General features: G+C 36.9%; 1 protein-coding gene across 1 annotated transcript; it reads right to left on the bottom strand.

Moving 5' to 3' along the window:
* Positions 1-823: 823 nt before the first annotated feature.
* MMP13 (matrix metallopeptidase 13) lies at positions 824-13,578 on the bottom strand. Its single transcript, XM_004052040.5, has 10 exons — positions 13,432-13,578; positions 13,098-13,339; positions 12,308-12,456; positions 12,002-12,127; positions 9,861-10,022; positions 7,954-8,071; positions 6,867-7,000; positions 5,736-5,895; positions 3,488-3,591; positions 824-2,192 (listed from the first exon to the last, which is right to left on the bottom strand). The coding sequence occupies exons 1-10, from the start codon at positions 13,549-13,551 to the stop codon at positions 2,092-2,094; spliced, it is 1,416 nt and encodes a 471-aa protein (XP_004052088.1). The 5' UTR covers positions 13,552-13,578; the 3' UTR covers positions 824-2,091.
* Positions 13,579-18,946: the final 5,368 nt, after the last annotated feature.

The following is an 18,946-nucleotide window of genomic DNA, read 5'->3' on the forward strand; positions in this document are numbered from 1 at the left end:
GCCTCAACCTCCTGGGCTCAGGTGATCCTTTTGCCTCAGCCTCCTGAGTAGCTGGGACCTGGCTTCTTCTCCTTCTCCTTCTCCTTCTCCTTCTCCTTCTCCTTCTCCTTCTCCTTCTCCTTCTCCTTCTTCTTCTTCGACTAGGTCTTGCTCTGTCACCCAGGCTGGAGTGCAGTGGTGTGATCACATTTCACTGCAGCCTTGACCTCTCCCTGCCTCATGTAGTCCTCCCACCTTAGCCTCCCTAGTAGCTGAGACTACAGGCACATACCACCACCCCCAGCTAATTTTTTTTTTTTTTTTTTTTGTAGAGACTGTGTTTCACCATGGTACCCAGGCTGATCTTGAAATCCTGGGCCCAAACAATTGGTCTCCCAAAGTGCTGGGAGTGTAAACATGAGCCACTGAACCTGGCCTAAACATCTTTTCTTAAAAAGAAAAAAAAAAAAAGAAGGGTCCAGTGCAGTGGCCCACACCTGTAATCCCAGGACTTTGGGAGGCTGAGGCAGGCAGATCACCTGAGATCAGGAATTCAAGACTACCTGGCCAATATGGTGAAACCCCATCTCTATTAAAAATACAAAAACTAGCCGGGCATGGTGGCGCTCACCTGTAATCCCAGCTACTTGGGAGGCTGAGGCAGGAGAATCGCCTGAACTCGGGAAGTGGAGGTTGCAGTGAGCTGGAATCACACCACTGCATTCAAGCCTGGGCAACTGAGCGAGACTCTGTCTCCAAAAATAAAAATATTGGCAATGAACCCTCTTTGGGTGAGGAAAGATTGAAATTATACCTAAAGACAAAATGTACCATATAGCAATTGTCTGTTGAAAATATATTTTTATTATAAACAACATAAACACTTCCTAATACACTTTGCAAATATGCATTTCATTTTCTTTGCCTGAGTTTTCATCAACAGTGTCTCTGAGCACAATAGTTCTTCCCTTGATGGCCGATCATATATTCAACAAGTGCCAAGCACCCTCCCCAAGTATCAATAGGCACTGTGGGAAGTGCTGGGGGATTTTTTTAAATGCAGAGAAAAAAAGGCATCCTTCCATATCTCAAGGGATCACAATCTAGTAGACTGCTTTAAAAAAAAATTTGGATGTCTCTCTTTTAATATACATACTTCCACTTTATAAGATATATTTTATTTCATGCTATACAAATCTTTAGAAAATAGCCTATATATCCAAGACAAACTGGACAATTAAATAATTAGCTAGGTAAAATAGGGTTAAAATGCAACTTTTAGTCTTAAATAATCAAATAATTTATGAAAAAGGGATGCCATGGCCTTAGACTATTTTGATAACGACTTTAACTTTGTAATGTGTGACTTCTGAAGAACCTGAAATATTTTAATAAAAAGACATCATCTTTCTTTATCCTTTATAATATGCAAAGGAATATTTGTCTTATATGAGAGCAGACTTTGAGTCATTGCCAAAAGTGAAAATTAAACAGAATTCAAAGGCCACATCTACTATTCTTACCACTGCTCTTTTGTCTCCTGTCTTTAATGACTTTGATATTTTGTTAGTGTCTGTGTGAAGAAGGGCACATACATCTGAATATCCTCAGTGCAAAATGAAAATTATTTATTTGGAAGTTACAGTCTATTACAGACATTTTCCTTTGGTTTATTTCTTTTATGTATGGCTCTCCCAAAGTTCCATTTTCATACTATTTTATACTTTTTAGTAAGAATGATTTATTCATTATATGAATGTATTTACTTTATGCCCTTGTAAAATTTCCTTATAAATATATTTTTAAATTATGCTCTCATTGACAGACCATGTGTCCCATTTGTGGTGTGGGAAGTATCATCAACCATTGCTTTTGTACAGCAACAAGAATCAGGTGCTCTTTAGAGATCCTCCATTTCATTACTCTAACATTCTTCAATGTGGTTCCAGCCACGCATAGTCATATAGATACTACATATTCAAAGATAACTTACTGAAGCTTGTTCACAGAACCAAGCTTTCTCCTGATAGCTCTCCTTCCCCCACCCCGCACTTCTGGAAGTATTACCCCAAATGCTCTTCAGGATTTAAATAACAATTTTTAAAAAGACACTTAACACCACAATATGGAATTTGCTGGCATGACGCGAACAATACGGTTACTCCAGATGCTGTATTCAAACTGTATGGGTCCGTTGAAAAAATAGATATAACCTATAAGAAAAAGCATAAAGACAATTTCAGAGTTTGAAAATAATAAGGTTTTAATCCAGTTAATATTAATGGTTCAATCTCTTAGATCCCATTTGTAGGAATTTCAAACTTTTTCTTTTTAAACTCTATTAGTGCTTTCATAGTTGTTCCTTTTTAAATTTTTTATTTTTTTATTTTTATTTTTTAGTTGTTCTTTTAAGGTGTGAATCTTCCTACACAGTTTTGCTACTTGGATTATCGATTTTTGTGTGTGTATATTAGACAGAGTCTCACTCTGTCATCCAGGCTGGAGTGCAGTGGCAGTGATCTTGGCTCACTGCAACCTCTGACTCCTAAGTTCAAGTGATTCTCCTGCCTCAGCCTCCTGACTAGCTGGGATTACAGGTGCATGCCACCACGCCCAGCTTTTTTTTTTTTTTTTTTTTTTTTTTTTGTATTTTTAGTAGAGATGGGGTTTCGCCATGTTGGTCAGGCTGGTCTTGAACTCCTGACCTCAAGTGATCTGCCCACCTCAGCTTCCCAAAGTGCTCAGATTACAGGCATGAGCCACTGCACCCAGCCTATTTGTTATAAGTTATCAATAATATCTCTTTTCATAGTTAAAGGAGGTCGGTGAGGTCAGGCCTGTAATCTGAGCACTTTGGGAGGCCGAGGCGGGTGAATCGCTTGAGGCCAGGAGTTCAAGACCAGCCTGGCCAACATGGCGAAAGCCCATCTCTACTAAAAATGCAAAAATCAGCCGGGCATGGTGGCAGGCACCTGTAATCCCAGCTACTCCGGAGGCAGAGGCAGGCGAATCTCTTGAACCCAGGAGGCGGAGGTTGCAGCGAGCTGAGATTGCGCCAGTGAACTCCAGCCTGGACGACAGAGTGAGACTCTGTCAAAAAAAAAAAAAAAAAAAAAAAAGGTTGAGAACATAATTAAAGTAAAAAGTCACTATATAGTTATGGTAGTTATGAGTCTTTATATATAAATTACTTCCCACTCCACAGCCAGTTTGAATTCTGGCAATATCCTTGCATTTTGGCATCTTTAAGCATAGATTAAGGTAATGTTGAAGGTTTAGCATCTCGTATTTATAGAATTAGCAATCATTAAGTAAAATTCTTATTTATTCTAACCATGTTTTTTTTGGTTTGCTGTCTTTGTAGGTAGTCACACAGGAACGATTAATTCCTTAACTGCCATACATTTATTAACACATCTAGGTCCTATATAAAAATGCTTTGTACAGAAAAGAGTTTTGAGGGGCTACAGAAGCTCCTCTTTAAAGTCAATGCAATGTAACTACTTACCATTTTTCTCGTAGACAGCATCTACTTTATCACCAATTCCTGGGAAGTCTTCTTCTATTAGTCTCGGATAGTCTTTATCCATAATATGGTTAGTATCATCATATCTATTTAAAGAAAAAAAACTCCTAAGTCAGTTATATTTCTTAGAAAGTACCTTAGAAATAATACAATAGATACAATGGCATCTTTCAAAATTGACAAGAATTTTAAAATTTTCAGTCCATTTAAAACATCTGGTAGCTTTTTAAAATTAGGAATGAGAATACTGAGTGTACAGTGGATGCTTGATGAGTATTTGTTGACTTGCCCAAAGGCCGTCTTTTTAAAGAGAGTTACAAGCTCATTTCCATTTCACAAATGATATATCTGTTATAAAAGTATGTCATTAGGAACATGTTCTTAAGCATGAAATAAACGCATGTTTGTGCATAGAACAATTAGCTATTGATCTCCCACTATGTGTAAGACAACTTGCTAAGTACAGTAATGGCTACAAAAATATTTAAGGTTTAATTTCTGTACTAAAAAGTTGTAGGGGCATATGGTAATACTAAAGGTAGGAAGGGAAGCATAGCTTTCACCCTCCATAACTGCATATTTCAAGCTCCTTCTCCCCTGCCCACAGCCACACCCTAACCAGGCAAACATATCCTAAAATTAACCTAGGAAAACAGGCTCCCATAAGGTGCCACTACTGTTACTGATGAGAGCTTTTTGAATATCTTGGAGGTATGTTCCAACAAGTAAAAGATAAGAACCACTAAACTACCAATAAAGCTAAGGCATGTGTATACACATAACTGCAACGCCAGGCAATAGAAGTCAAGCATGAGAGAGTAATCATGAAATGTCATGGGAGTACAGGAAGCCGGGCAATAACCCCTGAATGGGGAAATCAAAAGAGGCTTTGTAGATGAAAAGATATTTCGAATGAACTTTAAACAATGGGTAGAATTTCAAGAGGGAGAGATGCAGGGAAGGATCTTCTGGCAAAAAAAAAAAAATTGCCTAAGAGAAGCTTAAGGGGATATAAAAAACAGCATATCTGAGATGCAGTAAGCAATTAATCCTGACTGAACCATATACTTCTTATGGAGGTAGGGAATGAAATGCGGTACCTGGTAGAAGCTGGCAGTGATTTCTAGAATGTTGTAAATGTCATTGTCAGAAATAAGTCAAAAGGCAAAGATGATATATACAGGTATGTGCATGTGTGTGGGTATGCATGTGTGTGTGTGACTGTGTGTATGTAGAGATGGAGGAAAGTTTCCACTTTAAACATTTCGAATGTAGGGTACTGATGAGATATTCCCATTCCCAAATATAGACTTGAATCTGGACTCTTAAGTGTTGTTGATGTCAATGCTGCCTAAATCTTTACATATGTTTTAAACATTCCAGCTTCACTCGCCCTTCAGAAAGTTTCACTTTATAAACTATGGGCCTGTCAGCTTCCTGGTCAACCTCTTCAGTGGATCAGCTAACTCTGCAGATAGGAGGGCCTTCTCTAAACCAATCTTTTCCCGTACTTATGCTGGTATCCTCTTTGGCCACGGAAGATGGAGCTACATGTAAATTAGGAGAAAGTGACAAGAAAGAGAATACAGGAGAAAGATTAGAAAGAGAAGGTGCCAGTTGGGTGTGGTGGCTCACGACTGAAATTCCACCATTTTGGGAGGCTGAGGCAGGTGGATTGCTGGAAGCCAGGAGCCTGACCAATGTGGCAAAACCCCATCTCTACTAAAAATACAAAAATTAGTTGGGTGTAGTGGCACATGCCTGTAATCCCAGCTTCTTGGGAGACTGAGACACGAGACACGAGAATTGCTTCAGTACAGGAGGCAGAGGTTACAGTGAGCCAAGATCATGCCACTACACTCAAGCCTGGATAACAGAGCAAGACTCAGTCTCAAAAAAAAAAAAGAAAGAAAGAGGCGGTGCCAAAGATGGTTGAGAGGCAAAACAAATGGCTAAGAAAAGAATGTTTGAGAAGAGGAATGTTTGAGTATTGTGTGTGTGTGTGTGTGTGTGTGTGTGTGTGTATGTGTGTGTGTGTGTGTGTGTTCAAGAGAGCTTGAGACTTTTAAATACATGTCTGAGGGGCTGCCTGAAAGAGCTGACATGGAATGAAAATGAATGACTAGTATGACATTTACAATAGTGTGTAGGAATAATGTATAGTAGTGACAGATGTTTGAGGCACTTTGCGGCTATGACACAGATGGGTCAGTACCTACTGCTGCCATACCTCCAGACCTGGTTTCCTGAGAACAGGAGAGTCTTGCCTGTATCCTCAAAGTGAACAGCTGCACTTATCTTCTTAACTTCTTTTGGAAGACCCAGTTCAGATATTTTTTTGGGATAACCTTCCAGAATGTCATAACCATTAAGAGCCCAAAATTTTCTACCTGGAATGAGTGAAATAACAGTTCTGTTATCCAAGGGAATCCATTAGGACTTACATATATAGACATGTGCTTAAAGACAGGCCCACTTTTACATTTAGAAATATTAATAAAATATTTAGTATTTATAGTTATCATGTTTATGAAACATAAAAATATAAGCATTCTTGAAACAAAAAAATAAAATTTAGGATCTTAACTTCCCAATTATGAATATAGCTAATCAAATATCACAATTAACTTGGCAATTTATTAGCTCTGAATATTAAGTTTAAAGCTAGGTGAAAAAAATACATTAAAATTTGCACATGAATAAACAACGCAGTAGGAAGAGTAAATTAGACTGAAAACTCAAATGTTATACCAGTTTGAAAGTTATTTTATTCTCTAAAAAGTAGCTTTATTATAACATTGATATTATAAATAGTTAAACAATAGAAACAGTGTCAGCAGGAAGTTATGTAATCATTTTAAATTATGGTCATAAAGACAAAGTAGCAATTTGGAAATTGGTCATAATTTTATGTCAAGGAAAGCAGTAGAATATAAAAATGTATCTATACTATGAAAATAAATATGTAAAAATTTGTATTACATAATGAAAATGAGCAAATGAAATAAACTGAGTTTTCAGAAGGAAGAATGATTCATAATATTTTTTCCACTTTTTCAGAATATATTGGTATAATGTTTTCTCAATAAACAATTTTTAAGCAGAACTAAGAGAAAAAACTGACATGATTCATATGAAAGAAAGAGTGGATATGACAAGACTAATAATGTAGACCTTTTATATGTTCAATTTGGAGATTCATGGTAGAATGGTTTCAGGTACTTTCTGGCTTCCATTTTTTTAATACTTGGTCTTTAATTTACGTATATTTTCAGTAGTGATCATTTTACTACTCCAGTGGCATCAAATTCAGCACTGCCTCCCCTGGTCTTGTGCGAGGCCTCCTCTGTGGAAAGCTTACCTCTGAAGACGAAGATGAGGTCATAAGAAGGATGCTCATATGCAGCATCAATACGGTTGGGAAGTTCTGGCCAAAATGATTTCGTTAAAAATAGCTCCGCATCAACCTGCTGAGGATGCAGGCGCCAGAAGAATCTAACACAAAAGTAAAATGGAGTTTTCTGTCACATTTTTCAATGCAATATTTCTATCCTGCTAGTCACCTCTCTCCACATCAACACAGATAAGTTAGATACAACCAATACCTCCCACCTGTGAAGGGAAAAAATATTCCATTACCCTTTAAGCGCCAGTGACAAGTTGTGCTATCCTAACTAGCGTAAGGTATTCAACTCTGAAATCTCACAGAGCCTGTGTGAGGTCTCTGAGTTCTTTGCGGGTTGAAACTGTCTTGCTCAATTTTGGGTATCTTGCCAGGGGCAAGCAAATGTGCCAGGCATTGTGTTGGCCTCTAGAGAGAAGATATGAGTTATATGAACTATGTCTTCCATGGTCTCATGGCCTGGGAAAACTGATACATGAGAACCACCTCCCGCCCCACGAGTACAATGTAATTAGAGTTATAACAGAGGGGATAAACATGCTATTGGATCACAGATGAGGGATCAATGAATGAATGAATAAACAAGCATACTAGAACAATGTAGAAATTAAAATTTTATATTGCATTTCTAGGTTCATTTCATTTCATCCCTCAAATTCCAACATGTATCCAGAATCAAAGTCTTTCCATACCAAAACGAATCCGTGTGGGCCTAACGAGTAACCATTTATTAATACAGCAGTTACTTTCAATGCTTGTCTGTTTTTAAAATAAATTGGATTTCGAGATTTTCTTGGTTATCTTTATAAGAAAGACTGTAACTAGAGATGTAAAAGGAAGCTACACAGTGTCAAGGTTATACATTGAAAAGTAAAACATTTATCCATCAGTCATTTATTTGATCTGAAATATGTAAATAAACTGCCTGCCCATTTTCACTGCTAACTTCGCCTTTGGAAGTCTGACAGGATGTTTTGGCGATATACAGAAGCAGCTTCACAGATGTTTGTCACATACAGACTTTATGAAAGAATCTCAAGAGTACCTGTCTTTAAAGATCATTGTTTCTCCTCGGAGACTGGTAATGGCATCAAGGGATAAGGAGGGGTCACATTTGTCTGGCGTTTTTGGATGTTTAGGGTTGGGGTCTTCATCTCCTGGACCTGCAGTCGTGAAAGGCAAGAGAGAAGCTATGAGTGTGACATTACTGATAACCTGAGTCACAGCACAACAGGCTGATCTGCTGATGGACAGTGGGAGAGGGTTTCTCCAGGAAAAGCTGTAGGTCCTGGGGCTCCTACATCATGGTGCAAGTACCGTGTAATCTTACTTCCTTCCTCCCCTCCACTTCCATCCTTCAAGACCTCTCGAGATTCTTTAGAAGTATAAACTTAGGTTTCTTGAGGTTGATGATAAAAAGGAGGGAAAAAAGCAACAGAATTTGAAGAAATTTTCCCTACACCTTGCACAATCTATTGACAGACTGTTCTTGAAAACTAGACTCCCCTTAAAGCCATTTTTGATGGCTTATTTTTCCTGCAAAACTCCTCATCTTGCCTCCTCCTCTTGACTATTTTACCAGCTGTCAACATCAGCTAATGTTGCTTCACCAGTTTGCCATGGTGCAGCTGTATCTCAGCTGTGACAAGCCAGGCCTTCAGCACTTATGTGACTTACCACATGTTGGTAAATTCCCAACCGTCTCCCATGAGTGCAGACAGGGTGGGGGTGCAGTATATAATAATAATAACCCTACACTGTTTTTCTTTCTGTCTAGTTTTTATTAGTTCTTTCATCAGTCCCTGAGTCATAACAATGTAGAAATAATAATTGCAAAATAAATTTGCAAATTCCCTTTGCCATCTTCAAGTTCATGCCCATGGCTATGCTAGCTACTGTGATAGATTCAAATCTAGAGGGTAAAAGAATGGGTTGGATGCTACGAGCAAGTTTTCTGAGCTGTGTGCTCCAGAAGTGTTTACACTGATGACTGTGTACTGTGGCTTTAACTCTATTTGTAACAGGTCATCTATAAATAAATACTTGGGTTGAAGTTTAATAATTTTGTAAATATTATTGAAAACTTGGTGGGGGGGGAGTGAAAAGGAAGAATTTTTTTTTACAATGGTTACTGTAGATGTTGATTAAAAACTACCACAGGCCACTTGAGAGGTTTCTACTGTGCCAGATTGGACTGGTTGAAAGAGTACTTGGAATTTCTAAAAGCTTTAGGATCTCACTTTCACTACCAACCTTGTTACTATAGGTATGCTACTTAAACTCTACAGGGCTTTGTTTCTTCATTGGTTAAATGGGGAATAAAATATTTTTCTTTCTTATTGCAGAGGTGTTTGGAGGATATCAAATGCACATTGCAATGTATAAAGTACAAATACAAGGAGTTATAGTCTGCAAAAATTTGGAGAATGAAATCTTTTCTATCTGAGTGGGTAGTTAGATTTGGAAAGAAAAAATGGGTATGTTTTCCTAGGTTTTAACAACAAAACCAACAAAGCAGCATTGGCAGTGGTGAATTCAATTAGTAGAGTCATGTGTTGCTTAACAACAGGGATACATTCTGAAAAATGTGTTGTTAGGAGATTTTGTCACTGGGTGAATATTGTAGCGTGTACTTATACAAACCTAGATATATAACCTACTACAGATATAGGCTGTATGGAACAGCCCATGGCTCCTAGGCTAGAAACCTGTCCAGCATATTACTGTTCTGAGTACTGCAGGCACATGTAACACAATGGTGAGTATTAAGTGTATCTAAATATAAGAAAGGTACATTAAAAATACTGTATTACAGTATTATGAAATCTTTGCCATGCATGCGCTTCACTGTACCAAAACATCATTATGCAGCATGACTGCAATTTAGAAAATAAATGCATGGGTTTCTTCTGCTTTTATAACTGATACATTCTATTTCTATAACTGAGTTACCATAGAGAGACTGGATCCCTTGTACATCGTCATCAGGAAGCATAAAGTGGCTTTTGCCGGTGTAGGTGTAGATAGGAAACATGAGTGCTCCAGGGTCCTTGGAGTGGTCGAGACCTAAGGAGTGGCCGAACTCATGCGCAGCAACAAGAAACAAGTTGTAGCCTGTAAGAAAACAAAGAAACAATGAGAAAAAAAGGAATTCCAGTGACCAGGTAATGAAAGGAATATCATTTTATCTATTTGGTATGTTTCTTTCTTGGCTATATACTTTCTTTTCTCTTTCTTCAGTCTCTTACTTTTTAAAATCAATATTCAGTTGCTTGAAGGAAGATTCAAAGTATTGATTTAATCCTTATAAATAATTTAGTGTTCTTTTGATTATAGCTGCCTACACAATTAGAATGTCAACAGATTACTCTCATGTAATTAGTAATTAATAAGGATTTACTGTGAATACACTAGAACTCCTGATTTGCGCTTAGTATTCTCAGGTCAGGTGAGGGAAGTGGACAGAGATTACCTTAAAAGAGTGGGGAAATCACATAGGGTGGTACCTAGCTAGGGTGCTGCCCGGAACATCCTCCAATCAGGAGGCAGCATCCAAAGGGACGGTACCAAGGATGGAGGATGCACTAAATAGGTTCTCTGTGTATACTCTTGGGAGCAAATTCCAACCAAATGATTCTTTCCAGAACGTCTCTAGACTCTGGGTTCTGGAGAAACAGAAACTCTAGACATGATTAGCCATCTTTTCTCTACTCTAGAAGACTACTATGTCACTGTATTTACATTGTTCCCTCTAAGCATTCTGTCTGCCAATTTTGAGCTTCCTAATGCAGGTATTTCAAACTGGAAAAAAGAAAATAAAAAACTGAAAGAAAAATAAGAAGTGTAAGGCAATAGGATTGTTGTAACTTGTGCTTAGATTACCTGAAAACTAGAGTCAGTGGATTCCATTTGACCTTAAATAGCCTTTGCTATTGTAGCCTGTGCATGAAGAAAATGAACCAACCTAGCAAATCTTGCAGACCATGAGAGCAATTAGAGGTCACATAATCTGAGTGTTAACTAATTCTTCATTGAATGACTAGTAATGGATACCGCTCTTGGCCTTCCACTGAAAAATGAATCCAGACTTGTTTGTGGATGTTTTTATTCACTTCAATTAAATATTTCAAACCCAGAATTTATAAAGGAACCTAAATTTGAGGCTTACTGTGATTCTGCCTTAACAATGTTGGATATTATTTCTTCTTCCTGAAACCATTCTTACCTGTGAAATACCCAGAACATAAATATATAAATTTTCACTTTTCCCTCCATAGACAGAATGGAGGTATTAGAGTTGAGACACTGATCATGTAAGGCCCAGATTTATTCTTTGGAGAAATAATCTTTTTTATTTAAATGAAAAATAAAACTCAGCTGTCTATGAAGACAACATCTACTTGTCATAACTAAGTCCTAGTTAGAACAATCTATGGCTTTTCTTCCTAAGTTAACATTCCCAATTATTTTGAGACTTGAAGATTTAACTACTAACTGATCTCATTCAACACTCAGTTTCATTTTGCTCTTGTAAATACAACCATCATCTTGTCTGTTTCATGCTGTTTGGAGTAAGACTCTGTCTAGGTTTTTAAGAATAGTGTTTACAATATATAGACAAGACTAAATCAAGCAACTCATATAATGGGAAACAGAAATTTGATTGAACATATTTCTACCAAGGAAAAAACTATTTCAATTCACATCTAATTCATGTATGACCCATAGATCCAGCCCTGGTAGTTTTTAGTTAGATATTTATAATAAACTGTACTTCTTCAACATGCCAAAAGGTAATTTGCAGTAATAACATGCTGGCTGACAAACATAAACATTTTGGTCCTACTTCAAAGTTCATTAGTATCCCTCAAGCCACAGTGACAGATTAAGTAGATTTTGTTCATTTTTTAATGTTGATATCAATTTGTAGAAATGTCACTTGTAGAGACACTAATACATCTAAAATAAACTTTATTTAAGAAAATATAGTCAAATACCAAATATATTTAACTTTTATGTGTTTTAACTTCATACCAGTGTGTTCACTGTCTAATCTAATAACACATAAATGATATCTTTATAAGAAATATTACCTTTGGAACTACTTGTCCAGGTTTCATCGTCATCAAAATGGGCATCTCCTCCATAATTTGGCCCAGGAGGAAAAGCGTGAGCCAGCAGGCCAGAGGGCCCATCAAATGGGTAGAAGTCGCCATGCTCTACACACAAAAGCAAGGGTTAGGAGTCTTATCACATCCAGGAGTACTTAGCATAGGTGTTTGGTAAATTAGTGTTGAATGCTTTAAAAAGTAATGAATGACTGAAAGAAATAATTTTAAAATGGAACCAACTAAGAATTAGAATATAAAAATGTTTGTAAAATAAATGTGCATCATTACCCTTAATTCCAAAAGAGATCATGATGTCAGCAATGCCATCGTGAAGTCTGGTAAAATTCAGAGGAGTTACATCGGACCAAACTTTGAAGGCTTTTTTGAACGCCTTTTCGACTTCAGAATGAGTCATATCAGGGGTGTAATTCACAATTCTATTTAACAGAGAAAGTTTCAATGAACTTTTTGGAAAGTGACAGCTATTTTAGAATACATTTTCTTGGTATATTGCTTTTCAATTCAAAATGCAATAATTTCTTTGAAAGTTCTACTAGAGGTTTATTGTTTCAAATAATGTATTAATTATGATGCCATACAGGAATAAAAAGTCAAAAGTTCAGTCACATTTGAGTATCTCCAAATATCTGACCATATGGCATCTTAAGTTTAAAATATTCCAATGTTTAATATAATTTATTTTGCACGCTAAAAGTTTAGATTACATTGATAAAGCCCAAATAAATGAAATAGCTCTGTAAAGTTTCTAGAAAGAGTGGAACTCTTCATTTTGAGCACTGTTGTAATAAATACACCTAATGTACTATGTTTGCAAATTTTCTTTAATCTACTTTTCTCTTTTGATTTCATTTCTAAAAGAAATACTTCGAGATGCCCACTAAAAAATAATGCTGAGTTAATGTAACAATAATAGATGTTATGAGGCCTTCTCTGCAACCATATTAAAGCTATTCTGGAATTTAACTGCCAATTAAATAATAAGGCCTACTTAATATTAGACATTTAATACTACAAGAAAAGGCTAACACATATGAAAGAAAGATAGCCTGTGATTTACCTGTAGGTTAAATTCATTTTGGACCATTTAAGAGTTCGAGGGAAAACATTGTATTCACCCACATCAGGAACCCCGCATCTTGGTTTTTTCATGACATCTAAGGTGTTATCGTCAAGTTTGCCAGTCACCTCTAAGCCGAAAAAAGACTGCATTTCTCGGAGCCTGTCAGTCATGGAGCTTGCTGCATTCTCCTTCAGGATTCCCGCGAGATTTGTAGGATGGTAGTATGATCTCAGGTAGCGCTAGAAAAGACACCAAAATGAACTGCGTTTAAAAGAGAAGGACATTTCTGAGATGTACCAACCACATCATCAGGATTGGCAAGATACTCTACCTCTGCAAACTGGAGGTCTTCCTCAGACAAATCATCTTCATCACCACCACTGGGAAGGGGCAGGGCCCGACTATGAGTCCAGCTCAAGAAGAGGAAGGCAGCCAGGACCCCTGGATGCATCTTGAATGGTGATGCCTGGGGACTGTTGTCTTTCCGCAGAGATTACCTTTACTTTTTATAGGCCTGCAATGGTGAGTCATCACTTATGGATAGGTTTCCACTTCCTAGTCACTTGAAGGTAAACATGCTTACGTGGCGACTTTTTCTTTTCCCTCCCAAGTGTGGTTTGTGGTAGAATTTGAGGGAAATATAAATGAGAGCATCTCTTGTTTCGGCAGGGTCTCAAAACCCATCTGGCAAAATAAACGGCCTCAGCATATTTATGGATACTGTGGGAAGAAGCAGAGAGTAGTACATTTTTTACTTCACTTAGCAAAAAAAATTTTTTTTTTTGCCTTCTGTAAGAACGTATCTACTTTTGCTTCTTCGAATAATAAGTGTATCAAGATGGCATGTTTACTTCCATGAAGAGAAACTTAGTACTGCTTCTAGAATGTTTACTACTGCCTGGTAAATTATAAACTGCATTTTCTCTAGAATAACTACAGAGAGATGTCTTGTGTCTACCTGAAGTTCACGATATTGGACCAAAACCAAGCTTGATGACTTGGAGGTGCTACAGCACAACCGCAGGATTGAGCCCCATGGTTGGAATTTAAACACACTGGCATGACCTCTTGACAAATATGGAGTCCTGCATAAATTCCCTACAGATCCAGATAGAGGTGGAAGAATTACATTGGAACGGAACAACTGTAATGGCTAGCACAAACAGGGATTACTGCATTCTAGGTTTAAAAGGCATTATCTGATTTAATCCTTACAACAGCCACATAGGTACTGTCAGAAAGCTTGTTTTCCATTTTACATATGAATAATCTGATACACTGAGAAGTTAAATACTTGTATACGGTCATACAGTTTATAAATGATACCAGGATTTGAACCTAGGCCAATAACTCAAAACTCAATGTTCTTGACCACCGTCCCTGTCTAATTATGACCTCCACCCTTTCCATTCTCAGATATTTTCTTAAAAGCTGAGCTCTTTGGTTCCTACACCTCAGGGAGTGCCCAAGAAAACTAGGGCTGCAGTAGGCCAATTTCAAGTTTCTCAATTTTTAAGTTTGAATAATAGAAGTAATCTTGGTCCAACCATCAGGAAAATAGTCCTAGGGGCCTCTACCCTATTATTCCTTTCAGAACATCACACATTCAGTACCGTGAAATCAAAGTGCCATCTTTGGTCCCCTGCAGAAGTAAACGGGTAGAGCAATATAGGCCATGATCTTTGGATTTATTGGACTTCTTTAAATAAATGATTGGAAATGCAGGTTAATTTGAGTGACTAAGAGTCAGAAAGAAATTGCTGCTCAGGTCAGGAATATAGTAAGACAAAGAGAAGGAGCACGAATACACCTTTAGGGTGAGTACAAAATGGGTATCCTAACATATGAGTAAAATCCTATAATCTAGAGTAGCCAGTGCCTTAGCGAAAAATCAGAAAAGCCTACAACATGTACGTGATCATTTGAGGGAAATTTACTATATGCCTTTATCCAAACAAAATACAGCCAAATATACCCTTTCAAATAGATTGTTTCCAGTGAGTTCAAGATTAGATTGGTGCTCAATCAGGAATGCAAAGCAATAATTTATTTTAAGTTGCTTCCATGTATCATAATATTTAATTTTGAGATTAAGTGAAAAATTATCCAAAAAAGTTTGATTCATCAACTAAGCTTATAAAAGTTAGTTTATTAGAAAGCATTTGTTTTTACAAATAAATTTTCATAATATATTAAAATCTCATTAGATAAGAAGTGCTTAAGAAGCTGGAAAACAAATAATATTTTATTAAACATTTGAAAGTGGAGAAAAAGAATCAAATAGGCTAACTGTTCTTATAGATTTTCACATATTTGTAGAAACGTTACTACTTCAAACTAGAAGAAAAGAAGCTTTTTTATCTATCAATTTAATGAATATATTAATTGAGCATCAACCATATAGGATACCATGCTAGTGTCTATGGAAATGAAATGAAGGCTAAAATGAGGGCCTTTTTCTGAGGATCATTACAATATTACCTCCCCCATTAAAAAAAAAACATTTTTAATAACAAATGAAAATAAATACATGCCACTATTTTTCAAATTTAAATATAAAGTTTATTATCAAACAACTTTAGTATTTTACTAGTTTCTCATTCCATTTAAGAACATGATCAGCGCAAAAGAAAAAACACAGAAAGGTTAATGAGAACATACTATTATATGTTCTGTAGTTTTCTTAAGTAGAAATAAATAAAAATTCCTCCAAAGATTAAAATAAACATTAATTCATTAAGAAAATAATCAGACTGCTCATTTATAGAATATTGTTCAGGGAAAAGTGTTTTTAGATGGTGATAGGGATGTGTCATCACATCATAATGTGTTGGCAAACTGCTTGTCAACGCAAGTCCTTATATCAGGTTGTTAATTGTTAAAGTCAAGGCTTCTGGTTACCACTGTGAAATGATTTGTGGTTTCAGATGTCATCTTTAACACAATAGGGCTGAGCTGGTATTTAAAAATGGTTCTAACAAGTCTACCAAATCACTGGGAAATTTGAAAACCTGTAGAATGAACAAACAAAACTGGACTAAATTAGAATTATGTATTCACTGCTGATTCAGACATTAGCAATTTGGGACTTTTTAAAACATAGGTCATCATCAGTTTTCAAGTTCAAAATGTCACCCAAACGGGAACAAAAAATGTCTATGAACAGCCAGATACTAAAGCACAGAGGGGTCCCAGACTAGGAATAACATGAACAATTGGCCATGTGTGTTAGATTAAAATTATGAAAAATCTTTAAGTAAAAGAACGATTAAGATCAAGATTTTGGCTTCAGTTTAGAGTATAGTAAAAACTCATTGTCGATGGCACTTAGCGGTGTGTTTATTTTTCTAAAATGTAAGTGATTTGACTCTGCAAATGCACGAAGTAATAATTTTTTGTAGACACTCTCTGATGGTTGCTTTGTTCTACCTTCCGATTTCTCTTTTTTTTTTCATAATCTCACGAGCTGGGCTTACATGGTCTTAAAAAGGAGAACTAGCTGGCATAGGGCATGTCTATAGTCCCAGCTACTCAGGAGGCTGAGGTTGGAGGATTGCTTGAGCCCAGGGGTGAAGTTTGAGGACAGCCTAGGGCAGACAGGGAGGCGCCATTAAAAAAAAAAAAAAAAAAGGAAAGCTAAATTTCTTCTAAATTTGAATTTAAACACTACTTTTGTGCAGTCATGGCATCATCCACAGGTGTGGAACAAAACAAAGAAGAGCTAATTTTACATGCTGTAGCTACAAAGCAAAGGTTGGGTAACTTAGGAGGTCATTTACTTTTAACATTTGAATGATATGCTCTTCAGAGATGCCATACTCATACTGGGTTGATCCACAAAAGTTACTAAAAGAATTTACAAGAAGTAAAATAAATTATTTTTGGTTCTTACTGGAGTATAACATCTGAAAGTCAAGTCCTAATTTCCTGGGCTCCCCTCCTAAAGAATTTTATTTTTTGTGTGTGTTTGGTTAAAAAAGAGTGGTTACTGAATGTCCACCTTGGCCAGATTTAACCAAATACTCTAAGAGAAAACAACTGGGAATAGAACACACATTCTAGCCCAACCCTTCACAAATGTCTTTGAAAAAGGAAAAATCTAGATTGCTTGGTAGTGAATAATAGAAATAAAAACAAGTTAGGAAAATGGAGAAATGCTTTAGTGGTTTTAACAACAAGCAATTTTTTTACATTTAAAGATTCCTAATGTTTAAACAATGAGGCAAAGGTCTATTTTTAAACAACTTAGTCTCACCTTGTTAGCTTAATTCACTAAAGTGGAAGCCATTACATATTTTTTAAAAAGCAGATTATCTGATAAAAATTAATACACAAAAACAGAATGTAATGTTATTACATAATGTTTGGGAAATAAAAACTTTTCTCAGAAGAAAAAAATTATGTAACATCTCAAGATTTTTGAGATAATCTGCCTCCATACACACACACACACACTACATACACATATATATAGCATGTGTGTGTGTATACATATTCCTTATCTTACAATGGAGTTACATCCAAATAAACCCATCATAAATTGAAAATATCATAAGTCAAAAATGCTTGATTCAACTGACCTACCAAATATCATTACTTAACTCAGACTACCTTAAATGTGCACGGAACACTTACATTAGCCTAAAATTGGGCAAGATCATCTAACACAAAGCCCATTTTATAATAAAGTTATTATAAAGAATTTTGAATCAAAATTCAAAATTTGAAGTACAGTTTCTACTCAATGCATATATCTTTTGCACCATTGTAAAGTCAAAAAATCATAAGCTGAACCATCATGTTGTAATGGAATGCAAGTCCAGTCACTCACTGCTTGCAGAGTCCAATTAAAAGGAGCAAGGCCTGGTAGAAAGAAAGTGACCATATTTCAGAGCTAGCTGAGGGGAGGTAGTATAGGCTCCTGCCTTGAGGGCAGCACCTCAGTCTTCAGGCAGAAGACAGGGGCTTTTAAAAGGAGGGTTTGACATGAATGGCATGTAGGGGAGGAAACAATGAGGTGTGGGGTCTACATGACTTGCTTTGTGACTCGCTTCGGGTGTCGTATCTATTGGGTGGTCTGGCTGGAGCCATCGCAGGCAGAGGTAAGCTGTAAACTGAAGCAATCTCCTGGTGGAAGAGAGTTCCAGAGACCTGATTTGCTTCAAGGTTTCTTCTGTGGAACTTCTAAGTAAACACATTGTTAGATAACCTTGCTGTGCCTGGTGGAGAGAAGGTAAAGGTTATAATTGCATTGCTAAAAAGCTAAGTAAAAGGGGCAGGGGCACAGTGACTCATGCCTGTTTTCTTAGCACTTTGGGAGGCCGAAGCAGGCAGATCACCTGAGGTCAGGAGTTCTAGACCAGCCTGGCCAATGTGGTGAAACCCCGTCTCTACTAAAAATGCAAAAATTAGTTGGTCGTGGTGGCAGGTGCCTGTAATCCCAGCTACTCGGGAGGCTGAGGTAGGAGAATTGCTTGAACCCAGGAGACAGAGGGTTGCAGTGAGCCGAGATCACACCACTGCACTCCAGCCTGGGCGACAGAGATACTCCATCTGGAAAAAAAAAAAAAAAAGGTTGGGGGGAAAAAGAAAAGAAATCCAAGAAATTCATTTTTTTCTCTTAAAAATAGGGTACTCATCTATAAAATGTCAGGGACTGTCTCTCTCTCTCTCTCTCTCTCACACACACACACACACACACACACATACATACACTCACCTCTCCTTAAAGTTGATTTATTGATATATTTAGCCTATAGTCTATCTTAACATGTATAAGGCAAGAAACATCATAAACTAACTCTAAATTACAAAGAAATATTTTGAAGTATGGATGGATGTTTGTT

Source organism: Gorilla gorilla, chromosome 9 (genome assembly GCF_029281585.2).
Source record: "Gorilla gorilla gorilla isolate KB3781 chromosome 9, NHGRI_mGorGor1-v2.1_pri, whole genome shotgun sequence".
In the NCBI taxonomy this organism is placed as follows: Eukaryota; Metazoa; Chordata; class Mammalia; order Primates; family Hominidae; genus Gorilla; species Gorilla gorilla.